General features: G+C 41.7%; 1 protein-coding gene across 4 annotated transcripts in view; it reads left to right on the top strand.

Moving 5' to 3' along the window:
- The window catches only part of CDH4 (cadherin 4), a 1,168,269-nt gene that overhangs the window by 993,557 nt on the left and 150,682 nt on the right, over positions 1-24,030 (top strand). For all 4 annotated transcript variants that reach the window (XM_087889045.1, XM_087889044.1, XM_087889043.1 and 1 more), the window contains exon 7: positions 10,357-10,529. In XM_087889045.1, the coding sequence (XP_087745171.1) occupies positions 10,357-10,529 (173 nt within the window). The remainder of the gene's footprint in view (positions 1-10,356; positions 10,530-24,030) is intronic.

Here is a 24,030-nt window from a genome sequence, read left to right as displayed (position 1 = left end):
TGGTGGGCGTGACAGGGGAAGAATACTGTAAAATCTCCATTCCCACCCCACTCCAGGGGAAGAATACTGTAAAATCTCCATTGCCTCCCCACTCCAGGGGAAGGTTACTGCAAAATCCCCATTTCCTCCTGACAGTTGGTACTTGGGCGGCAGAGAATAGATGGGGGCGGGGCCAGCCAGAATTTTTACTACCTGTTCTCCGAACTACTCAAAATTTCTGCTACCGGTTCTCCAGAACTGGTCAGAACCTGCTGAAACCCACCTCTGGCACCCACCCATCTCCTAGAAGAATGAAATATTTTGAGGAATATTAAAAAGGCAGAACATTATATTAACCTGGATGAGAAATGGAGAAAGATGCTCTTGGAAAGCAGCCCCCGCCTTTCTTAACAGCCCTCAGCAGATGTCAGCACTTAAGAGATAAAAAGATAGTTAACTGTATTCATAGCTAAAATACTGCAGGCAAATACTGCAAGCAGATATCCATTCAAGACGGGATATTTTGAAACAAAGGCAGAGTGATAGGATTAGCCATCACTCAAGATCCAAACCAGGACAAAGCTATTAAGCCATAATTTTATCAGATCACATGACGGCCGTGGCCAGGGGAGCTTTCTATTGGGTTCGCCTGATGCACCAGTTGTGTCTCTTTCTGGACCGGGATGCCCTGCGCACGGTCACTCATGCCTCATCACGTCCCGTCTGGACTACTGCAATGCCCTCTACATGGGGCTCCCCTTGAAGAGCACTCAGAGGCTCCAACTGGTCCAGAATGCGGCCACGCGGGTGGTTATGGGTGCGACTCGGCGCACCCATGTAACATCCCTCCTACACAAGCTGCACTGGCTCCCGGTGGTCTTCCGGGTGTGATTCAAGGTGTTGGTCACCACCTTTAAAGCGCTCCATGGCTTAGGACCGGGATATATATGAGACCGCCTTCTGCCATCAACAACTTCCCACCGGCCAATACGCTCCCACAGAGAGGGGCTCCTCAGGGTGCCGTCGGCCAAACAATGCCGACTGGCGACACCCAGGGGGAAAGCCTTCTCTGTGGGGGCACCAGCCCTCTGGAATGAGCTGCCCCTAGAGCTTCGTCTTAGCCCTGACCTGCGTACTTTTCGCCACGCCCTTAAGACCCTTCTGTTTCAGCAAGCTGGACTGGCCTAGTACGAATTTTAAAATTGGGTGTATGTGTGTTTTAATTCGCTGGCCAAATTTTATATTCAATTTTAATTGGTTTTAAATTTTATAAATCTATGTGTTTTAATATGGCTGTACACTGCCCTGAGTCCTTCGGGAGAAGGGCAGTATAGAAATCTAATAAACTTGAAACTTGAAACATAATAGGAATTGCCCAACACCCTTTCAGAACACAAGCCCCTTCATTGCATCATCTCAGTTGCACCACCTTCAGCAAACTTCAACCAAATTTAGCTCAGACAAACTCCTAGGATTTGTACAGGGCCCCATGGGAGTCTGACAACAGCCAATAGAATACATGTTCTTGCACAGGAACAGGAAGTTCAAGTGCTAAACCCAAGATAAAATATAAATATCCCACATATTATATTTTGAGGAATTTTTCTGACAATGAGAACAATCAACCCATGGAACAGAAGTTGCCTTCAGAAGTTGTGGGAGCATCATCCCTGGAGGCTTTCAAGAAGAGATTGGGCTGCCGTTTGTCAGAAATGGTGTAGGGTCTCCTGCTTGGGCGGGGGGGTTGGACTAGATGACCTACAAGGTCCCTTCCAACTCTGTTAATCTGAAATCTGAAAAGATATGATGCCTTTCCTATGATACCAGTGTTAGTCCTTTGCAATCTTCTCTCTCTCAAAAAAAAAAACCCCAAAACCAAATTGCAGCCTCCTCCACTCACCCTCCCTCTTCCCTTCCCCAAAGCAGTGATCAGATCCCTTCTAATGTCTACACAAAATAGCCTATTTGTTTTCTTAATCAAGTGCTTAATTTTCTTAACATAAAAAGTATGGCTTCAATCGTTCACAATGGGAGTCCTCTTGCATTCTTCATGCCATCTCTTCAGGCGGCTTTGTTCTGTTTTCCACTCTACGGTGTCTCTCTGTGTCGCTCTCGAGAGGTTGAGGATCCAGCAAATCTAGCAATTAGGAGGCAACTTCCTTTATTAATTAGGTTAGCTTCTGGAAAGGTCATGGAGAACACCAGCTGAATTTCAATTTAAAAAAAAAAGCCACGTCAAGAAGATGACAACACTTTTTTCGTGTAAAGAATGTGCCTTATTGATTATGGGCCACAATCAGTGGTAGCATCTGGTTCACCTTGGCTGATCTCAGAGAAGCTAAGCAAGGTCAGGCTTGGCTATGATTTTGATGGTTGATCACTAAGGAAGCACCAGAGCTGTAGGCTAGGAAATCAAATAAAGATCGAAGAAGGCAGTAATAAATTACTTCCATATTACGGCCAGGAAAACTGAGAGCCAGTTTTGTCTAGTGGTTAAGCCTCAAAGATGCTTTTCCAAGAGGCGACTGGACTTTCTGGTTTTTCTTTGAAGACGTTTCGCTTCTCATCCAAGGAGCTTCTTCAGCTTTGCTGAACCAGAAAGTCCTGTGAAAAAGCACCTTTGGGACAACCATGATCTGGATGACTCCCTAGACATCTAGAGGTTAAGGCACCAGGCTAGAAAGCAGGCAATTGTGAGTTCTAGTCCTACCTTAGTCATTAAATGATTATTTAGTATCCCATGATTATTATCCTATGATTCACGATGGATGTATTTATGATGACTATGACCATAATTTATCACTTATATCTTTTATGTACACTGAGAGCTTATGAACCGAAGACAAATTCCTTGTGTGTTCAACTATACTTGGCCAATAAAGAATTCTATTCTATTCTATTCTCAGCCATGAAAGTCAGCTGGGGGACTTTGGCCCAATCACCAGGAGACTGTGAGTTCTAGTCTTGCCTTCAAAGCCAGCTGGATGATTTTGACCTAGTCACTGTCTCTCAGCCCAACTTAACCTCACAACCTTGTCCTTTTAGGGAAAATAGTGTGCGTTGGATATATTTGCTGCCTTGAATTATTTGTAAAAAAATAATAAAGGCAGGGTACAAATACAAAGCACCTGATGGTAGAACAAGAAGTAATGGGTGGAAACTAATCGAGGAGAGATGCAACCTGGAATTAAGGAGAAACTTCCTGACAAAACAATTAATCAGTAGAACAGCTTGCTTCCAGAAGTTGTGGGTGCTCCACAAGAGTAGATTGGACAACAATTTGTCTGAAATTGTATAGGATCTCCTGCTTGAACAGCGAGTTGGACTAGAAAACCTCCAAGGTCCCTTCCAACTCTGTTATTCTGTTCAATAAATAATAAGATTACATGGGCATATTCTTATAATTCCCATGAGCAGAGGTCTGTACTGTTTCATGGATTAAGTGTTATATGGGATGTAGTCATAAACTCTTCACAGGGGGATCAGCGCATCTTATTAGCGTAATTAGAAATGAATTGTTAAATAGCTAAGTGGGGGTTTGTAAACCCCAGATTGAGACCAATCTGCCAAAGAAGCTGCTGCCATCTTTTATTTCTGACAGATGTTTCCCACGTGTCCTTTGGGGTTTTCTATGGGATTAGCAACCAGGAAATAAAAAAAAACAGGTCTAGTTTTATCCATGGAGTTATCAGCTGATGGCCCCATATCATGGTGTTCCCCCCCCCCCAACTAACTCTAATGCCAATGTCCACATATCTCCAGAGAGTCTAATTCCAATCATATCAATTCCCATCTGGAGGTTTTGTGGATAAGTCCATAAAAGAACCAGTGGTGGGATTCATTTTTTTTTTTACTATCGGTTCTGTGGGCATGGCTTGGTGGGCGTGGCCTGATGGGCGTGGCAGGGAAAGGATACTGTAAAATCTCCATTCCCTCCCAATCAGTTGGGACCCAGAAGGCAGAGAATTGATGGGGGTGGGGCCAGTCAGAGGTGGTATTTACCGGTTCTCCAAACTACTCAAAATTTCCGCTACTGGTTCTCCAGAACTGGTCAGAACCTGCTGAAACCCACCTCTGAACCAAGCCCTGTTTGCCATAATCAACAGAAGGAGATCAAGTATTGTTCTCATAAACTGTCTGTATGAACTGAAGGTCAAAACCAGCATTTGTCCATTTAGTGCCATTCAGGTGTGTTGGGTTATGATAGCTAAGGAAGAGTATAAACATAATGGTGATAATATGAGGATTATATGAACAGGCTGCCTGGGAGTTATGCAAAAGGCAATTTCCTTTAGAAAACCTTTTAAAAGAATACAAACCTGGAAACCAGTCTCAAGCGTGCAATGTACGTTCTGGCATTTTGGCTACAAGACAGCTAAAGGGTTTATACAAATATCTGGACTGTTATTGTGTATGGAAAGAAGAAAATGAATTTCGTTTCTTCACTCCTCAACATTATGTTCGCAAGATAGGCTTATGGGTATATATAAACTTTGTCATTCTATTTACCCAGAGCCTGAAAAAAATATATTTAGAGGACTGAAATAGCTCACCAGGCCTGTTATTTTGATATTCAATTTTAAAATTTCATCAATGTTATCCGTTCCTCTCAGACTGGAAAGGGGGATTTTCAATTGGGATGGATGCTTAATACACGTATGGGTAAGTTTATTTTCTGTGCTAGGGCTTCTGAATATGCTTGGAAGGTGTAAGGCCACCGGAACAGTGGCGGGTTGCCCCCGGTTCAGACCGGTTCACAAGAACCGGTAGTAAAACTGGTGGGAGGCTCCGCCCACTGACCCGGACATCATCATAGGTGATCTGCGCATGCGCATAAGCTTCTCCGCACGTGCAGAAGAGCGCGCGTGCGGGCGCGATGCGAACCGGTAGTAAAGGTAAGTAGAACCCACCCTGCACCGGAAGCCCCACAGTCCTGCTGGTTTTTACTCGTTGTGTTCAGTAAATGAAGAGAAATAACTTAGAGTCATCTCCACCCAGCCTCCAGTTCAGATCTACCATATAGTTCTTAGTTTACTCTGAAATCTCAATTGGAGTGCCTGAAAAACAAATTGAAACAACTCTTTTAACTCCCTGTCTTCCACCTACAAACAGTACATTTGTGAAAAGTGTGGAAACAGAGAGAGAAAGGAAAGTGATAAACGAGGGAGCAGGACATAAACTATTATGAGTTTATTCAATATTGGAAGGAGGGTTAGATCTGGTTCACAGTGGCTTGGAGATGTCAGAATTGGAAAGTTTATCTCTTTTCATCTGCTTGTCTGTTCTGAAAGTCTTCCCCGTAACTAAACTTTTGCCTTTTCTCCTCAATTAACTATGTGTGGGGCGTACAATCTGCAAAATATCACATCTTCCCCAGGAAAATGGCTGGAAGGGAAAAATGTAGTGCAAAGCTATAATTAACTCAGGTTAATGGAGAGCTCATATGATATGGCAACTGCTACATATCTTTCTATAATGAGTTGCATTTTCTTTTCCGGGGGAGGGAGAGATAATTAAATTAACCATCATGTAGTTTGAAAACTAGACTGAAAAGGTTAACAAAGCTTTAATGGTGTGGCAATAATAACAGTTTATAAACACAAACCGTAAGGTACAGGTCAGTACAAAATAATTATCATTGTCTTATGTTTAAATCACAGCAGTAGGCAAACTGTTGTGGGGAAAGGTGACTTGTTGGGAAAACGTGACTTGGAGGCAAAAATTGTAAAATGGAAGGATTTTTATTTTATTTTATTTTTTTGGGGAGGAAGGATAGCCTCTTGGTAAATGCCTCATTACTTCCCCAGTTTTATGCATTTTAAGTCTACCTAATGAGCATCAATCTCGCTTTAATGTAAGTTGGTATAATGAATATTCTAATGCAGCCATAAAAATGAAAATAGTGGGACATAGCTGCTCATAGAGTTTAGATTTTGATGTCAAAAACAATTCTAAGGGATCCTTGGTACTCTCTGAACTTGGTTGTTTTCTTGCAGATGTTTCCTCACCTAAATTATTTATTTATTTATTTATTGGTTCGATTTATATGCCGCCCTTTTCCGGAGACTCAGGGCAGCTTACAATGCGTTAAGCAATAGCCTTCATACTTTTGTATATACCTGCTTAGTAGGGCTTTCGCCCCCCCCCCCCAGCGGTGTTCTTTTTTTATATATATACAAAGTCAGCTTATTACCCCCACAAACCGGGTCCTCATTTTACCTACCTCGAAAGGATGGAAGGCTGAGTCAACCTTGAGCCTGGTGAGATTTGAACTTGCAGTAATTGCAGGCAGCTGGTGTTACTTAACAGTGCTTTAGTCTGCTGCACCACCAAGGCTCTTCTAGGTAAATTAGGTAACATCATCAGTGCTGGTTTGGGAAAATCAGTACTAGTACTGATGATGTTATCTAATTTGGGTAAGGAAACATCTGCAAGAAAAAAACCAAGTTCAGCGAGCACCAACAACCCCTCATTTCAAGTCAACCCTGAACAACACATATTCTCCTTTATTAAAAACAATTCTTAATGTGAAATGTGTGTAATAAATTCATTGAAGGTTAGTCACACCCTTTAGTCCAGTGCCACAGTCAGAGGGATGACACAATGAAAAAGATCAAACATAAAAAAAAAAAAAACGCCCAACAACAAAGCCTAGCCAAAAAAGAAAAAGAGAAACAGGTCATTAACTATTTGTAGAAGAAAAAAATGGAGCAGTATAAAACCTTAGCAGTTACAGATAGTCCTCGACTTATGACCACCATTGGGACTGGAAAAGTCATTGTTAAGCAGTGCAGTCATTAAAGTGACAGATCGTATGCCCACAACATTTTTTTTTTTTTGCTGAAAATCATTCGCAAATCACCGCAATCATTAATAACACGTATTAATGAATTGCGATCACGTAACCACAAGGATGTTGCAATGGTCATAAATGAGAGGCTCAGTCGTGAGTTACTTTTTTCATTGCCATTCGTAACATCAAACAGTTGCTAAATGAATGGCCATGAGTCGAGGACCACCTGTACCTTCTCCTCCACCTCCAATAATAAAAGTCAGATCAAGAAACGGCAACATAAAAATGGGGCAAATGATTTAAAAGTTCTCAAGCGCTCCAGCAATAAGTAAATGGCTAAATTTGCCAGACAAATTTCAGCACAGTACTACTAAATCTAATTAGAAACAAAGTCCTAATTGCTCTGTTGGAAAGGTCAGGCAAGCAAGCAACATCACAAATTGGTAGCTGGCAAGTCAGGGCACAGAACAATTTTACCTGGAAAAGAAAAAAAAAACCCCACTGTCTCATTTTATTCATCTGATTCTATGATTCTTCACCTGTCAGGAGTGGTTTAAGGGATCCTGTACTTCAATGTCATTTCCAACTCTTTGATCCTAACCGATTTAAGAATGGCACTTTTATCTTAATCCCCAGAATAACCCATTCACTATTCTTTTTTAAGAAAAAAAAAATCAACCTTTTAATTACTTTCTAGGTCCAGATTATTGAGGTCACAAAAGCTGCTTTATAAAGGAACGGAGAACTTTGCATCGGTCATTTGATGAGAAGCAAAGTGGTGTAGCTGTGAGTGACCAATTTTTAAGAAGAGCTATAAACCCAACTTTTTTCAGCTCTGCAATGGAATTTTTCATCTTCTGGAGTGGGACTTGCAAAATGATTCCTTTTTTTCTAAAATGCGCATGGCTAGTATTGGGGAATAGTCAGCTGTATCTACCACAGTTGAAGAAGCCAAGGTCATCCATCAAAAGTAAAACCCATCAAATTTAGGACCCAAAGAAGGAAATGCTTTTTCACATGGGGCATAATAAGGGTGTGGGATTCACTGCCAGCAGTTGTAACAGCAACCAATTTAGATGGGTGTAGAGAGGGACTGGACAGATTTATGAAGGATCAGCCTATCAATAGCTATTATGAACAGCCATTAACAAGCACACACAGATAAACAACAGTTACATAATATTTAAAAGGGACAATCAAAAATTAAAAAAAAGGAAACGAAAAGAACAAAACACAGTAATGAACACCCAGAACAGCAGAGATTAACATCAATACTAACCTAAAACTCAAGAAATAAGCCATAATCAAGGAACTACCATTCAAAGAAGTTTACAGTAAATAACAGCCTAATCAAGGAACTACCAAGAACACTCCCACCAACATTGAGAGGGCAAGTCATTAGTATATAAAAAGAGAGCAAGCCTCACTCCCTTCTAGCATTGATGATGTTACCTAGTTTGGTAATGAAACATCTCCAAGAAAACAACCAAACTCAGAGAGAGCACCAAAGATCCCACGTAGTTGAACCCTGAGCCACAAATGTTCTGTCAGTATTAATTTTGATGGCTGTTTATAGCCTTCTGAATCACAGGCAACATGTTTTATTTATTCCCCTGGTTGCTGTGTATTAAAAGTGGAAGAGGATCGTTGCTCTGCAGTTTCGCTTCCCACTAATGCAAGGGCCAGTGAATTAAAGAGGCTTCCTGGATGGCTGCTGCAGCTCCAGAGGCATATAGCCTTCATACTTTTGTATATTTTTACAAAGTTACCTTATTGCCCCCACAATCTGGGTCCTCATTTTACCTACCTTTGAAAGGATGGAACGCTGAGTCAACCTTGAGCCTGGTGAGATTTGAACTTGCAGTAATTGCAAGCAGCAGATGTTAATAACAGTGCTTTAGTCCACTGTACTATCAGGCTTCTGATTTGTCTCAGAACGGCCATCTTGAGCTTCAGTTTCATTTTTCTAGATGCCAACTAGCCATCAACTAGTTGTGGGGAAGGAGGAAACTGAAAATACTTATTGTGCTCTTCCTGAGACATCACCCCAAGGCCAGAGGCCTGGAACAGAAATGCAACAGCTCACCATCAAGCCTGCCAATGCAGGGACCATTAGCAAAACAAATTCTTTGAATGTAACTGGACAATAAAGAGATAACCTGTAGGAGGAACAGGAAAGGGAAAGTTAATTAGGGAATGCAAATGTTAGTTCTGACTTTGCTGTACTGTAATCACTTGGTCTTTAGTAAAAGTCTACTTTTCTCACAAATGGAGCTGTGGTCTTTTTTTCCTAAGAAACCAAGTCGGGACAGGTGTGACAATTTGGCAGATTCTTGGGCCGATTTTCATTATTGATTATTACACTTTTACCCCGCCTTTTCTTCAAGAAATTGACAATTGTGTACACTGTCAACGCTAATGCTCACTTCGCACTCCCACCTGCATTTCTATAGGCAACATGTATTATTTTCACCATATTACTTTAGATTAATCTTCTGCGCTGAAACTTGTCAAGTTGAACAAGTGCGAGAAGTCTGTGGGAATTCAATCCTTGCCAGCTTCAGGAACAAATGTAGATTGATAAGATAGTAGTTCACTGGTTTGGAAAGGAGAAGGCAGTCTATCTGTGTGCACCTTGTAGATTTTTTCCCCCTGAGAACCATGAGACCTCTTTTCTTGTTGGAAAATACAGCTGAAGTTTGGTTTTTATGCTGTCACTTGAGATAGCTGCATTGTTTCCCACAATGCCTCTGGTGCCCCATGGTAAACCTTTTCAGTGGCATCATCAGAGGAAGATGTGGAATCCCTGCTAGTCAATAGTAGACTTTAGTCAAAAGTAGATGGGGACTCTACTCAATAAAGACATCACAAGAATTTCTGTAAGACTTCATTCCATTAGATGATTTCCAGTGACAAGTTTTGTTCAATTTTCTCAGAGCTTGAAGGGCAATTTGGTGAGCTAATGTCTGACATCTTCCACTGGGATCCTTATGGTTCTCAAATTAGAAGACATTTTTCCTTATGTCCTTCTCCTTAATGTTACCAAAATTTTCCTCTACTTTAAGAAAAGAAAAAATTACCTGGAGACCTTCTTCATCTTCTGATGCCCTCCAGCTGTGAAAGAGTTCTACCATAATTCATGGCCAGTATGATCAAAAATTCCCTTTTTATAACCCTGTAACCCCTTAATTTGGGGTAGAGTCGGGGCGATGGGATGGAGCTGAGCATTTACTGGCCTGATGCCCTTCCTGACATCACGTGGAGTTCACAGCAGATATTTTTCTTCGCGCCCTAGGCGAGAAATACCTGCCGCTACCTAGGATTGAACTCTCAACCTTCCAAATGGGAGGTGAGTGTCTTCACCACTAAGCCATCATGCCGCTCATGACAAGTATGATCAATGGATAAATAATCATATATCTTAGAATTGAAGAGAATTAAAATGCTGGAGGGCATCAGCTATAGTAAGACTGGACAAGATGACCCACAAAATTCATCCACTGGCCTCTAGGAATTGAATTCTATCAATCCCATTCTTGTGGAACATTTGATTGATTCTGTTGTCATTTCTACCTTGTATGAAGGAACCTACGTGATGACAGTGACGGCCAACGATGCTGACGACGCCACCACAGCAAATGGGATGGTGAGGTACCGCATTGTGACTCAAACTCCACAAAGTCCATCCCAGAATATGTTTACTATTAACAGCGAGACTGGAGATATAGTGACAGTGGCAGCAGGACTCGATCGAGAGGTAAGAGAGCAACTTGTTTGATTAAAACAAATTAAACAGTTGGTACTCCCCACTTCATAGCTACAGGTAGTCCTTGGTTTACAACCATTTGTTTAGTGATTGTTTGAAATTACAACGGCACTGAAAAAAGTGGTTTATAATCATTTTTTTTTTGAGCCACGGTGGCGCAGTAGTTAGAGTGCAGTACTGCAGGCTACTTCTGCTGACTGCCGGCTGCCTGCAATTTGGCAATTCAAATCTCACCAGGCTCAAGATTGACTCAGCCTTCCATCCTTCTGAGGTGGGTAAAATGTGGACCCACATTGTTGGGGGCAATATGCTGACTCTGTAAACTGCTTGGAGAGGGCTGTAAAAAGCATTGTAAAGTGGTTTAAAAGACTAAGTGCTATTGCTATTGCTATTTTTCACATGACCATTGGAGCCCTCCCCGTGATCATGTGATCAAAATCTGGAGGCTTGGCAACTGGATGATATTTATGATCGTTAAGATGTCCCAAGGTCATGTGATCCCCTTTTGCAACCTTCCAACAAGCGAAGTCAATGCGGAAGCCAGATTCACTTAACAACCATGTTGCTTACTTAACAGCTGCAGAGATTCACTTAACAACTGTGACAAGAAAGCTTGTCAAAGGGGGAGAAACTCATTTAACAAATGTCTTGCTTAGTAACAGACATTTTGGGTTTATTTGTGGTCTTAACTTGAGGACTATCTGTATTTTTATTCTCTCCAAAGTAGATTAACTCTGTCTGCACAAGGTGTTTTGTTGAAGAGTAGTCTCAAATAAGGATATTTTAAATTCCAATGTTTCCTTTAAGCAATTTTTTTTTTGTGGTGGTTGTTCTTTTCTGATTTTCTTTACCATGTTTTATCATCTTTAAGTTTTCATTTCAGTGAAGAAGTGAGAAAGGTCAAATAAAAAAGATAATAATGGAGCACTCCTGTGGCCTTCAACCCATCCTCACTGCCCAAAGTCCAGCACATGCTTAAAGTGCTTCAAAAAAGCCTGAGTATAGCCTAATCTATTTGAAGATTAGGAGCATATGGCACGCTGCATATGCTCTTTTAAATTGGGATTGTCTGCCAATTAAGTATTTATTCTTTTTACTCAAGCAGTAAAGCCTGAACGAAATAATCGGCTGACCTAAATCTGTGAATTTTTAACTGTATTTCGCTGTTGCAGAATGATGGAGCAAACAATTTACTACTAGAGGAATAGCAATAGATGCAAAACAATTTCTTCAGTCCTCCTCCTTTTCTTCTGCTGTCTATCTCCTAGTCATTGTTTTGCCTTTTGATGCCTTCTGCCACTTGATCCACCATCTTGGACTCTCACCCAATAAGCAATCAAGAGATATCAGAGGTATCCGTTAATAGTTTATCTCATAAATGGCAATTAAATCCCAGGTGGCAAGAAAGTTAGGGAAAAACGGTTCAAAATGTTCTTAGGCTTTTCCATCTTAATTAACTCAGTATAAAGGAGGGATGGGAAATTCCTCTTGCAGTTTTCCAAGGTTCTTCCTAATGTTCACAATTAAAAAGATATCTTCCTTCTCACTTCATATGGGGCTTGGCATTGTTAATTCTCATAGGTTTTTTTTTATTTCAGTTTGACTGCTGTGTTTCTTCTTCTTCATCATCTTCTTCATTCCTCCTCCTCCTCTCCCCTCATCCCCTCCCTCACCCCCTTCTTCCTTCTCCTTCTCTTCTCTCCTTTCTCTCTGTCTCCATTTCTCTTCTTTCTTCTATTTCTCTTTCTCCTTCTCATTTTTCTTACATTTTCTGACTATACCAAAGTTACATTCTGATTTTTTTTTCCTTTTTGTAATCAGCATGTCCTGTTTTTCCTATCCTAAAACAGGGGTGAAATCCAACAGGTTCTGACAGGTTCTAGAGAACCGGTAGCGGAAAGTTTGAGCAGTTCGGAGAACCAGCAAATACCACCTCTGGCTGGCCCCAGAGTGGGGTGGGAATAGAGATTTTGCAGTATCCTTCCTCTGGAATAGGGTGGGAATGGAGATTTTTCAATATCCTTCCCTTGGAGTGGGGTGGGAATCAGTGGTGGGTTCCTCCCGGTTCTGCCGAGCCGGTAGCGGTGACGATATAATGTCACCGAAATGGTTCTGCCCCCCGCCCCCTCACCCCCCCCACCCCCACCCCCTGTGTTATTCTTACCTTTTATTTGGCACCAGCCCCAATATATTGCTGCCTCCTGAGTCCCAGCTGATGGGCTATAAGGAAAAAAAATGTTTAAACTCTTGCCGCAGGGCTTCAAAGGGCCGCCCTACAGCTGATCAGTGGTAAAAGGCAGTTTGGTGGTAGACCGGTGCCTCCAAAAACAAATGAGTAGACCGGTGCCTGCAAAAATAAATGGGTAGACCAGTGCCTGCAAAAATACATGAGTAGATCAGTGCCTGCAAAAATACATGAGTAGACCAGTGCCTGCAAAAATAAATGGGTAGACCGGTACAGCTCTGCAAGTAGTTAAAAGCCTGGTAGACCAGTACCTCTGCTAAATCCAAAAGAATTGTCACATGACCATCAAGCCACGCCCACAAAATAAGCCACGCTCACAGAACCGGTAGTAAAAAAATTTAGAACCCACCCCTGGTGGGAATGGAGATTTTGCAGTATCCTTCCCCTGGAATGGGGGGGAATGGAGATTTTGCAGTATCTTTCCCCTGGAGTGGGGTGGGAATGGAGATTTTGCAATATCCTTCCCCTGCCATGCCCACCAAACCACGCCCACAGAACTGGTAGTAAAAAAAATTGGATTTCACCATTGTCCTAAAACCAGATGTCACAAAAGGGGTGTGTGTGAATTAAGTTTCCTTTTTTAGGATTTCCAGAATCTTGCCTCAAAGTTTTAAAGCCATAGATCTGAAGAGCCCAATCTGATGTGCGTGGAGAAACTTATTGAAAAGTCCCTCTTTTTCACAGGGGCCTAGCAAGTTGTGGCAAAGCCCACCGCTCCCATTTTTCTCTTCTCCCATCAGTGTCTCTGCTTGATTCAGTCAAACACCTCAGACTGATATTTGCTTGGAGGGATGCATCAAGGTTTGAAGGCACTCCGAGCTGCTTTGGGGCCCCCGAGCACTGCCTTACGGCACAGATAGATGCCTAAATGCTGCCTCCAAGCAGGTTTGCACTGATGGTCACTGGTAGATTCAGAGAACTTGAGGGAAATATCGGCAGCAAGTCTGCAGCCAAGAGTGAGTGACTTGTCAAAAAGATTTGGAGGTGACAAGGAAGATGGATGCCAGGTACTTGCGTCAGGCAGATTTTTCCAGCTGCACTTGACCTTCAGGCAGGAGAGCTGGCTCAGACTGGACCAGTTGGCCGAAGGTGCTGGAGATGAAAAGGAGCTGGAAAAAAGGAGCCATGGTATTGGCTTCCTCTCCAGTGTCAGTTTATTTAGCACGGATGTTATTTTATAGTCCTTGTTGCGCCAAAAACCTCTTGCCTCCTGAGATTTGGAGCAACAAAACAACTGTTTTCTTTGGTTTAGCAAAATTCAGCAACCATGGCTTGAGTTTCCCTTTAAAATGTTATTTGGAGCAACGGCTAGAATCGCAAAAGCAAGAGCATTTAGACTTGTATTCTCTCCCATAGAGCTTTACAGCACTCTCAGGGCAGTTTACGATGAAGAAGTATTATATGCATATGGGCCCCAATCATCTGGGTCCTCATTTTACAGACTTCAGAAGGATGGAAGGCTGAGTCAACCCTTAGCAGGCAGGATCGAACTGCTGGCAGTGGACAGAGTTACTGTATTTTTCGGAGTATAAGACGCCCCTTTTCCCCGCCTAAAAGAGGGTGAAAATTTAGGTGCGTCTTATACACCGAATGTAGCCCCGCCCACCACTGGACCCCACCCTTTGGCCTCTGCCTTGCAGCAGTTACATCCTTGCAAGCAAACAGCAAGAAAAAACAGCTCCTTTCAGCTTCAGTACAGCCTAATTAGCACAAGTTGATTGGATTGGCCGCCCAACTCTCAGCTGATTTGCTCTCAGCTGTTTTGCACAGGGCTCTGCTGCTTGCTGCAAAGAGGTAAATTGGTGGAGCAGATTTTTTTTTTCCCTTGTGCTAATCAAGCTACGCTGAAAACAAAAATGAAAGTAAAGCAGGCTGTTTGCTGTTTGCTGCAACGAGGCAAAATAGCTCAGAAGCAGAGGGAGATTTCTTTTTCTTCTTTTCCTCACCAAAAAAGGTAGGTGCGTCTTATACTCTGAAAAATACGGTAGTCTGCAGTACTGCACTTTAAACCACTGTGCCACTAGGGCTCCTTGATTAGAATAAGTTAAACCTGTGATACCGAACTCATGGCATGTGTGCTGGAAGTGGCACATGGAACCATGTCGCCTGGCACGCACGGCATCGCCCGTTCCTCTTCTGGGTTTCTGGCCCACATGGGCGCGCAACAATCAGCTGGCCTTTTTGCATGTGGCAGTGCCACAAACTAGAAGAGCTGGTCTTCCGTTTTCCTGCGGGACCATGCGCGCCACCCAACTGATCATCACGTGCTCATGCGCACCAGTAACCCAGAAGAGTAGCTGGCTGAAACCGGAAGTTTAGTAACTGAAACCGGAAGTTCATTTTTGGGCACGCACATGTGCCCTGGGCAGCTCCTCTTTCGGGTTGCGGCCCAGATGCATGCATGCACACATGCTCCATCACTGGGCTAACCTCATTAGAATACACTATCTTTAGTCCTTCAAAATGGGTGAGCTTTAATAACCATAACCAAACAAATCATGTAGCTTCAACAAAACCACTTCCAGGATGGCCATTGCCATTGAAAAATATATGGAACCATCTGAACAGAATCAGGACAGGACAGGCCTTGCCAGAGCTAGGACCAAGCTCTTTAAGTGGGGAATGGCCAAGAGCCCACAGTGTGACTGTAGTGCCCCAGAACAAGCAATAACACATATAGTTCGACAATGTTTCCTCAGGAAATTTCAAGGCACCTGGGACGATCTCATCGCAGGCACACCAGAAGCAATTAGATGTTAAGCTTATTTAGATATTGCAGTACAACTTCTATCCTATTGTGATTTTGTGGCACCATATTATGGCAATTTTATCTTGGTTTTACCTTAATTCAGGGGTGTCAAACTGGATTTTTTCAAGGGGGGGATCAGCATTGTAGTTGTCTTCTGCGGGTGGGCCAGGAGAGGGGGAGATGGGACTGACGCCTCCTGCGGCACTCTTCTGGCCAAAATGGGGTGTGGGGGTGCATGAGTCCCCTGTTGCCCTGTTTTGTCTGCCAGAGTTCTGCAGGAGGCTGTCCAGGGCAAAATGGACTGTGGGGGGGGGCACATGAGCCCCCCCTGTGCCTCGCTTTGGCTGAGGCACCGCGGGCCGGTCCTTTGCTATTTCCAGGCCAGCCCCATGGGCCAAATCCAGCCCGCAGGCCTTGAGTTTGACACCCATGCCCTAATTAAATATTTTATCCCATCTACTATACTGTCCACATCTTTAACATACATATATGTAAAACATATAGCCGAGGTGACGCAGTGGTTAGAGTGCAGTACTGCAGTTACTTCAGCTGACTGCTAGTTTAGCAGATCAGCGGATCAAATCTCACCGGCTCAAGGTTGACTCAGCCTTCCATCCTTCCGAGGTGGGTAAAATGAGGACCCAGATCGTTAGGGGGCAATATGCTATTTAGTATACTGTCTTTGGTGTAAGCCACCCAGAGTCCTCGGAGAGTGGGCGGCATAGAAATATGACAAATAATAAATAAAATAAAATATATTTGCTGATGCCTTATTTATAGTTGGGTTTGTATGTATAATGTGCATTATTAGTGTTGTTGCATGACCTCTGTATCTGCCATACGCTACATAAAATAAAAAAATAAATAGCCGTGAGACCAGAAGCCACAGATTATAAGGGGGGGGTCACTTGTTTTTAATCTGAAAGGAAGATTTTTTTCCCCACCACTTCCAATGTAATTGGCTTCTAATGTAAGAGCATTACGTTAAGACGATGCTTCTTTTCGATGGGTAGGGCAATCTTCAGGCTTTCAAGGTCGATGTCAACGCTTGGAGGAGGAGCAGGTCACAAAACAGTCATGAAAGGATTCCAGGAATGCTGTTGATTGTAGTTAAGGAGCACAACAGAGTCTTAAAAGCCTGCCGAAGTTTCTTTCTTTCAGTCAACAAAGCTCATTACGTTGAGTTACTTTTGCATAACATCCTTTTTCTCCAGATTATGGAAGTACCCCCCTTAACAGCTCATTCATTCTACAATGAATGATTCTACATTCTACATTCATTCAGCTTTAAAAAAAATCTTTTTACAGCATGTATCTATGCATTACTGGTTTTATAATTCACATATTTCTAATGGGCTTAAGAAGGTTTAAGGAAAAAAAAACTTCAAAAGTCCTTAAAAAGAAGTAAAACACGGATGCATTTTGCCACTGCAAAATGAGACATTCCAATTTTGTCAACAGCTTTGATTTTTTTCCTATCTCCCTTTCAAGTACTAATGAGATCCAGTATTGCATGGATTATGAACCCAGATGACAGTGGCTACATGTAAAGATTTGCCAAGATATCAGGATGTTCTGCCCCAACTACGGATCTCAAAGAACACAGCACACACAAAGTTTGTACAAAACTTAATTTACTAAAATAACTCAGTCTTTTTCAGAACAAAGGCTGTTAATAAACTTTTTTAACAGCCTACAAGAAACCAAAGATAAAGTAATCACAATCTTACTAAGGTTGGCAGAAAACCCAGAAGCAATTTGCAGAGAATCCAGACAAGAAGTAGAGTGAACTAAAGTTGTTCCCTACAAATTGCTTCAGTCGGTGTTCCTCCTTAAATAGGCTAAGGGAGTGGCCAATTAGCCCCAAGCCTTACTCTCGAGGAGACCTCCTCCTGAGGAGCCACTCCTGCCTTTTGGCCGCTCTGCGCGCCTGTGCATCAAGAAGAGGCTCCTCCTCTTCGTCCTCTTCACTTAAAGGAGCTTCTGGAGGTTCTGAAGGCCCTGGCTGAATCCCCGCCTCTGGCACCATATCTTCTCCAGCCTCCTCATTGTCTGACTCGGGTGCCAGCTGCACAGGTTGCTGGCGCAGCACCACACCAGCCTCCTCGCTGTCGGAATCAGCTACAATCCGCATAGGCCGCTGACGGGCCATAACACAGGGCAAGGAAGGCCATGAAGTCACTCCACTTGAAGAACACTTAACTAAGCAAGATTCATTTATTTAATTTTAGACCCTCTGGCTCCAGAATGAGTTTGAGCAGCTTGCACTTCAAAAGCAATGAGAAAAAAATAATAATATAAATCCAAACCACACTTCATATAAAAGAGCCTTGGTAGTACTAGGGTTTAAGGCACCCTGTTATTAAGCTGCTTAAGACCAGCTGCCTGCAATTACTGCAGGGTTCGAATCTCGCCAAGGCTCAAGGTTGACTCAGCCTTCCATCCTTTCTAAGGTAGGTGAAATGAGGACCCAGTTTGTGGGGGCAATAAGCTGACTTTGTATAAATATACAAAAGGATGAAGGCTATTGCTGAGCACATTGTAAGCCGCCCTGAGTCTTCGGAGAAGGGCGGCATATAAATCAAATTAAAAAAAAAAATATATATATATACTTTAAACCAGAATGGACACAACAAAAAACAGCCACATTTTTAAAGATTTAAAATATAGAACATAGGATAATAGAGTTGGAAGGGACCTTGGAGGTCTTCTAGTCCAACCCTCTGCTTCAGCAGGAGACCCTATAACATTTCAGACAGATGGTTGTCCAGTCTTTTTTCAAAAGCCTCCAGTGATGGAGCACCCACAACTTCTGAAGGCAAGCTATTCCATTGGTTGATGGCTCTCATTGTTAGGAAATTTCTGCTTAGTCCTAGGTTACTTTTCTCCTTGGTCAGTTTCCAGCCATTGTTTAGAGAAAAGAGAAGAGAAGAGAAGAGAAGAGAAGAGAAGAGAAGAGAAGAGAAGAGAAGAGAAGAGAAGAGAAGAGAAGAGAAGAGCTGGAAGGGACCTTGGAGATCTTCTAGTCCAGCCCCCTGCTTAAGCAGGAGAACCTATACCATTTTAGATAAATGACTGTCTAGACTCCTTTTAAAAACATCCAGAGCGCTCATGATTTCTGTAGGCAAGCTATTCCGCTGGTTAATAGTCTTCACTGTTAGGAACTTTCTTCTTAATTCCAGGTTGCTTCTTTCTTAGTTTCCATCCATCGTTTCTTGTCCTGCCCTCTGATGCTTTGGAGAATAACTTGACCCACTCTTCTTTGTGGCAGCCCCTCAAATACTGGAATACTGCTATCAGGGCACTCCTAATTCTTCTTTTCTTTAGAACTAGCCAAACCCAAATCCTGTAGCCTTTCTTCATATAGTTTAGTCTCCAGGCCTTTGATCATCTTAGTTGCTCTTCTCTGAACTTTTCCCAAAGTCTCGAACATGAATATCTGAAATATCATCAGCATGGGAGAGGAATCACACGGATCTCTAGGGAGAAATGATTCCAGATTCCAGACACCACAATAAAGAAAGCACACTTCCTAGACATCAATAGATTGCATTGATCTATTGATGGAGAGGACACGAAGTGCACCAACTCTGCCCAGGTTTACTACATAGAATGAAACAAGCAAAAAGTTACGATCTTTATCTAGTTCCTTAGCAAACACGTCTAAATTATATTAAAGTAACCAAAATATTTTTACAATCCCCAAGGTATGTCACAACTTTTGAGCACCCCTAATGTTTGGAAATTGAAAAGTTGAAAAATTTGACATGCCCTAAATTTTTAGTAGACAGAAACCAGGTAGATACAGGTAATCCTGTATCTCCATTCATTTAGCGACTGTTCAAAGTTCCAATGGACCTATCTGGCGGGGGAGGGGTGTTACTTACAACCTAGAATTGAAATTGGACACTCAACAACCTCATTTACAGTCGTTTGCATGTAACTTCCTTTCACAATGGTTTTGCTGAAAACCAGCATTCGTTTCTGGTTTGTATGGTTTTATGACCATAAAAATTTCACAACCGCCACAACATAGGTCCTGAAATCAGTTCCGTTATATGACTGTCCCATTTCATGATTGTCGTGAGTTACAGCCCCATGATGGGCAGGCTCCAATACAGTTGTCACTTGAGTTCTACCTGTCGCTAGATAGATAACGAGGCCCTACTGGAAATTATTCTTCAATATTTAATAGCTTTCTCCTTTCTATATTGCCTCAGCGTATAAAGTCCTTTTGAGATTTCTCCTTAAATGTTCTGCCTCTTCTTTCTTTGACTTAAAAAAGAGGAGTCACCCGAACTATCTCTGACATTAGAGATAAGAAAGCGAAAACAGATCAAAGCAGTATATAAACAACTAGTTTTCAAAGCCATCTCACCTGATTCCCACTAATCGGATGTAAATATAGTTACACAGCTCTGTGACCATTTACTTACCATGGCTGTGCTTAATTGAATGGATCCCCAAGGAAGATAACGATAATTGGACTCCACTTCATAAAAATTATTAAAGGGAGATGGTTTCGCAACAGACTGATTTTAAGCTCCATGCTCACACAGGGGTAAAAACAGCTGGAGGAGAAACAAAACAACATCAAAATCTCACTAAGCTAATGGAAGAAAAATATGGGGTTCCACTCGGGGATGCAAGAATTTAAACACATATCAAGATTCCGAGCTACACTGAATAAGAAATCAAGTTTAAAGCGAGTTCAAAAATCAAACATTTGTATGAAAATACCGAAAGAGCAAAGGAGAGGTGAGGTCTGTTAAGGAATCTTTGGTAGTACAGTGGTCTAAGGCACTTGGTAGTACAGTGGTCTAAGGCACCCTGTTATTAAGCTGGTTATTAAGCTGGTTATTAAGATCAGCTGCCTGCAATTACTGCAGGTTCGAATCTCGCCAAGGCTCAAGGTTGACTCAGCCTTCCATCCTTTCTAAGGTAGGTAAATTGAGGACCCAGTTGTGGGGGCAATAAGCTGACTTTGTATAAATATACAAAAGGATGAAGGCTATTGCTGAGCACATTGTAAGCAGCCCTGAGTCTCCGGAGAAGGGCGGCATATAAATCAAATTAAAAAAAAAAATCTTTGAAGATAAAAGCTTAGTGAGGGCCTTAGTGAGGTACTAATACCACTGTATAAAGCCTTAGTAAGACCACACCTAGATTACTGCATCCAGTTTTGGTCACACTATAAAAAAGATGTTGAGATTCTAGAAAGAGTGCAGAGAAGAGCAACCAAGATGATTAGGGGCCTGGAGACTAACGCATATGAAGGACGGTTGCAGGAACTGGGCATGGCTAGTCTAGTGAAGAGAAGGACCAGGGGAGACATGATAGCATTGTTCTAATATTTGAGGGGCTGCCACAGAGAGGAGGGAGTCAAATTATTTTCCAAAGCACATGAAGGCTAAACAAGGAATAATGGATGGAAACCAGGGGTGAAATCCTACCGGTTCGGACCGGTTCGGGCGAACCTCTAGGAATTATGGGCATCAGTTCGCCGAACCGGTAGTAATTACCCCTCCTTGGCCCTGAAATGGAGCCTGTTTTGTGAAAGGCAGGAAAATGGGGAAGGGGATTTTCCTGCCTGTCATCCATTCCTCAATCTCAGCATAGACTGAGGGAAGGATGGTAGGCAGGAATATTTCCCTCCCCATTTTCCTGCCATTCACGACAAGGAGTGGCTGGGAGGAGAGGGGCCGGTGAGGAGCCCCTCGATGTGAGTGATGTTGAGTTGGCCATGCCCACCCAGTCACATGACTTCCCCCCAACAAGCCACGCCCACAGAACCAGTAGGGGAAATTTTTTAATTTCACCTAATGGATTCTGATGGATTCTGACCAAGGAGAGATTCAACCTAGAAATAAGGAGAAACTTTGTGACAGTGAGAATAATCAACCAATGGAACAGAAGTTGCCTTCGGAAGTTGTGGGAGCTTCATCACTTGAGACTTTCAAGAAAAGATTAGACTGCCATTTGTCAGAAATGGTGTAGGGTCTCCTCTTTGGGTGGGGGGTTGGACTAGATGACCTATGAGGTCCCTTCCAACTCTGTTAATCTGTCTGCCTGTCTGCCTGAAGAATGTATTATGTGGATTGACTAGCGAAACACAGAGCCAGGTTTGAGAGAGTGACAAAGGTAAAAATAAATAATACTGTCCACCATCCCAGTAATTTATTTTAATTATTTAATTTTATTAACAGTTTAGCAATGCCTGACTCCAAACTAACTCTGTTCCAGACTCATGCGATCACCATTTGCCACCTTCTCAGTTGGCTTCCAAAAAGCAAAGTCAATGGGGGAAGCTGGACTTGCTTAATGACCATGTAATTAATTTAACAACTGCAGTGATTTTTACAACTGTGGCAAAAAGGTTGTAAAATTGGGCACAACTCCCTTAATAACCCCCTTGTTTAGCAATGAAAAAATTCTGGTCCTGATTGTAGTTGTAAGTCAAAGATTTTCTGTCCAACATCTGGTGGCTTTTCTGGATTCAATGATATAAAGAGGACCATCTTTATAATGTTTAATCCTAAATATAGACCTTTATTACAAATTTATATGCCGGGTTTAATTTGGAGCCCAATGGAGGGAGATGCTAATATTTTGTTAATGAACTTCTAAAAAAATTGGAGGAGTGGCATTTTCCTCATTTGTTTATGTAGGCAATATTTCTAACCATTCAATTAAAAAAAGGCAATTCCGGGACGATACAGAAATAACAGGAATAGTAGTAATAATAATAATCCATAAACATTTGTAATCCCCAAATGAAAAAGAAATACTTCCAGATCTGCAATAGATTACACATCTATTACACATCTCCACGCAGGGCAACAATTAAATGATGTGCCCCAGATGACGAAATAACAATAAAGTGTAATAGCTAAAAGCAGAATTTAAATACATGCAGAACATTGAAACACTTTCTATTACGATTTAAGAAATTAGATTTTTTTTTTTAAAAAAAGTATTTGTCTGAAAACAATACAAAGATCCTTACGTGAGCAAGCGAAAAATGTTTTTCTAAAGGATGGGCCACATATATTCCCCCTTGGATTTTGGACTACAGTTTCCATGGTGCCTTACAATTAGGCCAAATGGGAGCTGTTCAACCAAATTTGTTCCAATCTCTCTAATACAGCTTCTGATAGCTTATCAGAAGAAAACCAGAGTAGACACTTGGTGTACAAATTCCTAAACGGACACCTCACATTTCAATTAATAAATCAAAGAACTGAAGCATTCCCAATGATAAAGAGATCACAAGAGATCCAGATGACTCCCATGCTGATGACATTCAGGAAGCTATTAAAGATCTACCTATTCTTTGAGGAGCAAGGTCATGGTTGTGCCCCCTGTTGGATGGGTTTGGGGAGGGTTATCCAATATCTTGCCTTCAGGCCACCCATGATATGTATTTTTGGTTTAGAATTATTTTTACATCTATCTATCTATCTATCTATGATCTATCTATCTATCTATCTATCTATCATCTATCTATCTATCTATCATCTATCTATCTAAATCTATCTATCTATCTATCTATCAATCATCTATCTATCTATTTATCTATCTATCATCTATCTATCTATCTATCATCTATCTATCTATCATCTATCTATCTAAATCTATCTATCTATCTAAATCTATCTATCTATCTATCTATCAATCATCTATCTATCTATCTATCTATCTATCTACAGTATCTATCTATCAGAATTTATATGGTTACCCACTCACTCTCAATGATTCTAGGTGGCTTACATAAATATACTAGCTTTAAATTGTAAGCTGCCCAAAGTTGTTGAGTTAGGCAGCCTATAAATTATATTAATTAATTAATTATCTATTGTAATTGTAGATAATTATCTTAATTATGTATTTTTGAATTATTTGATTTGTTTTTAATTAATCAATTAAAAATAAATCAAATAATTCAGAAACAATCCATCATGTCCCAAACACCTGTGAAAAAGCTCTGTCTTCACCTAGTTTCAGGAGGCAACTGATCTAATAAACAATGGGAGCCAATCCAAGGGGCCATCATATCTTGGCTCCTTGGTTCTCCTCAAGGTGAGGAACCATCACTGCTTCTCTCAAATTCTCTCAAACAAAAAATATCATGTAGATAACTTGGTGCCAAACCATAGTGTACAGGTATTCCTTGACTTACTATTGTAATTGAGCCTGTCAATAATGGTCATAGGTTGTGATGGTCTTAAAGCAAGTCATCATGTGACTGGATATGTTTTTACTCCCTTTTTTTGCACTGGTCATTAAGTGAATCCAACAGTCATAAAGCAAAGACCACAGTCACTAAGCAAACAGCACTGTCACTGGTCAGTAGCCATTGGTCTAATCTAGCGGGATGATTTTTTTCAGAAGAAGGAACGCTAGTCATATTTCTTTCTCTTTTTCTATTGCAAACCATGGAAGGGAATAAATTGTGAGCGTCTAGGGAAAGAAAAATGGCAGAACTATTTTCCAACTTC

The sequence above is a fragment of the Pantherophis guttatus genome, chromosome 3 (genome assembly GCF_059756535.1).
Source record: "Pantherophis guttatus breed Tessera chromosome 3, ASM5975653v1, whole genome shotgun sequence".
Lineage (NCBI taxonomy): Eukaryota > Metazoa > Chordata > Lepidosauria > Squamata > Colubridae > Pantherophis > Pantherophis guttatus.
This window is presented reverse-complemented; position numbering and strand designations above follow the sequence as displayed.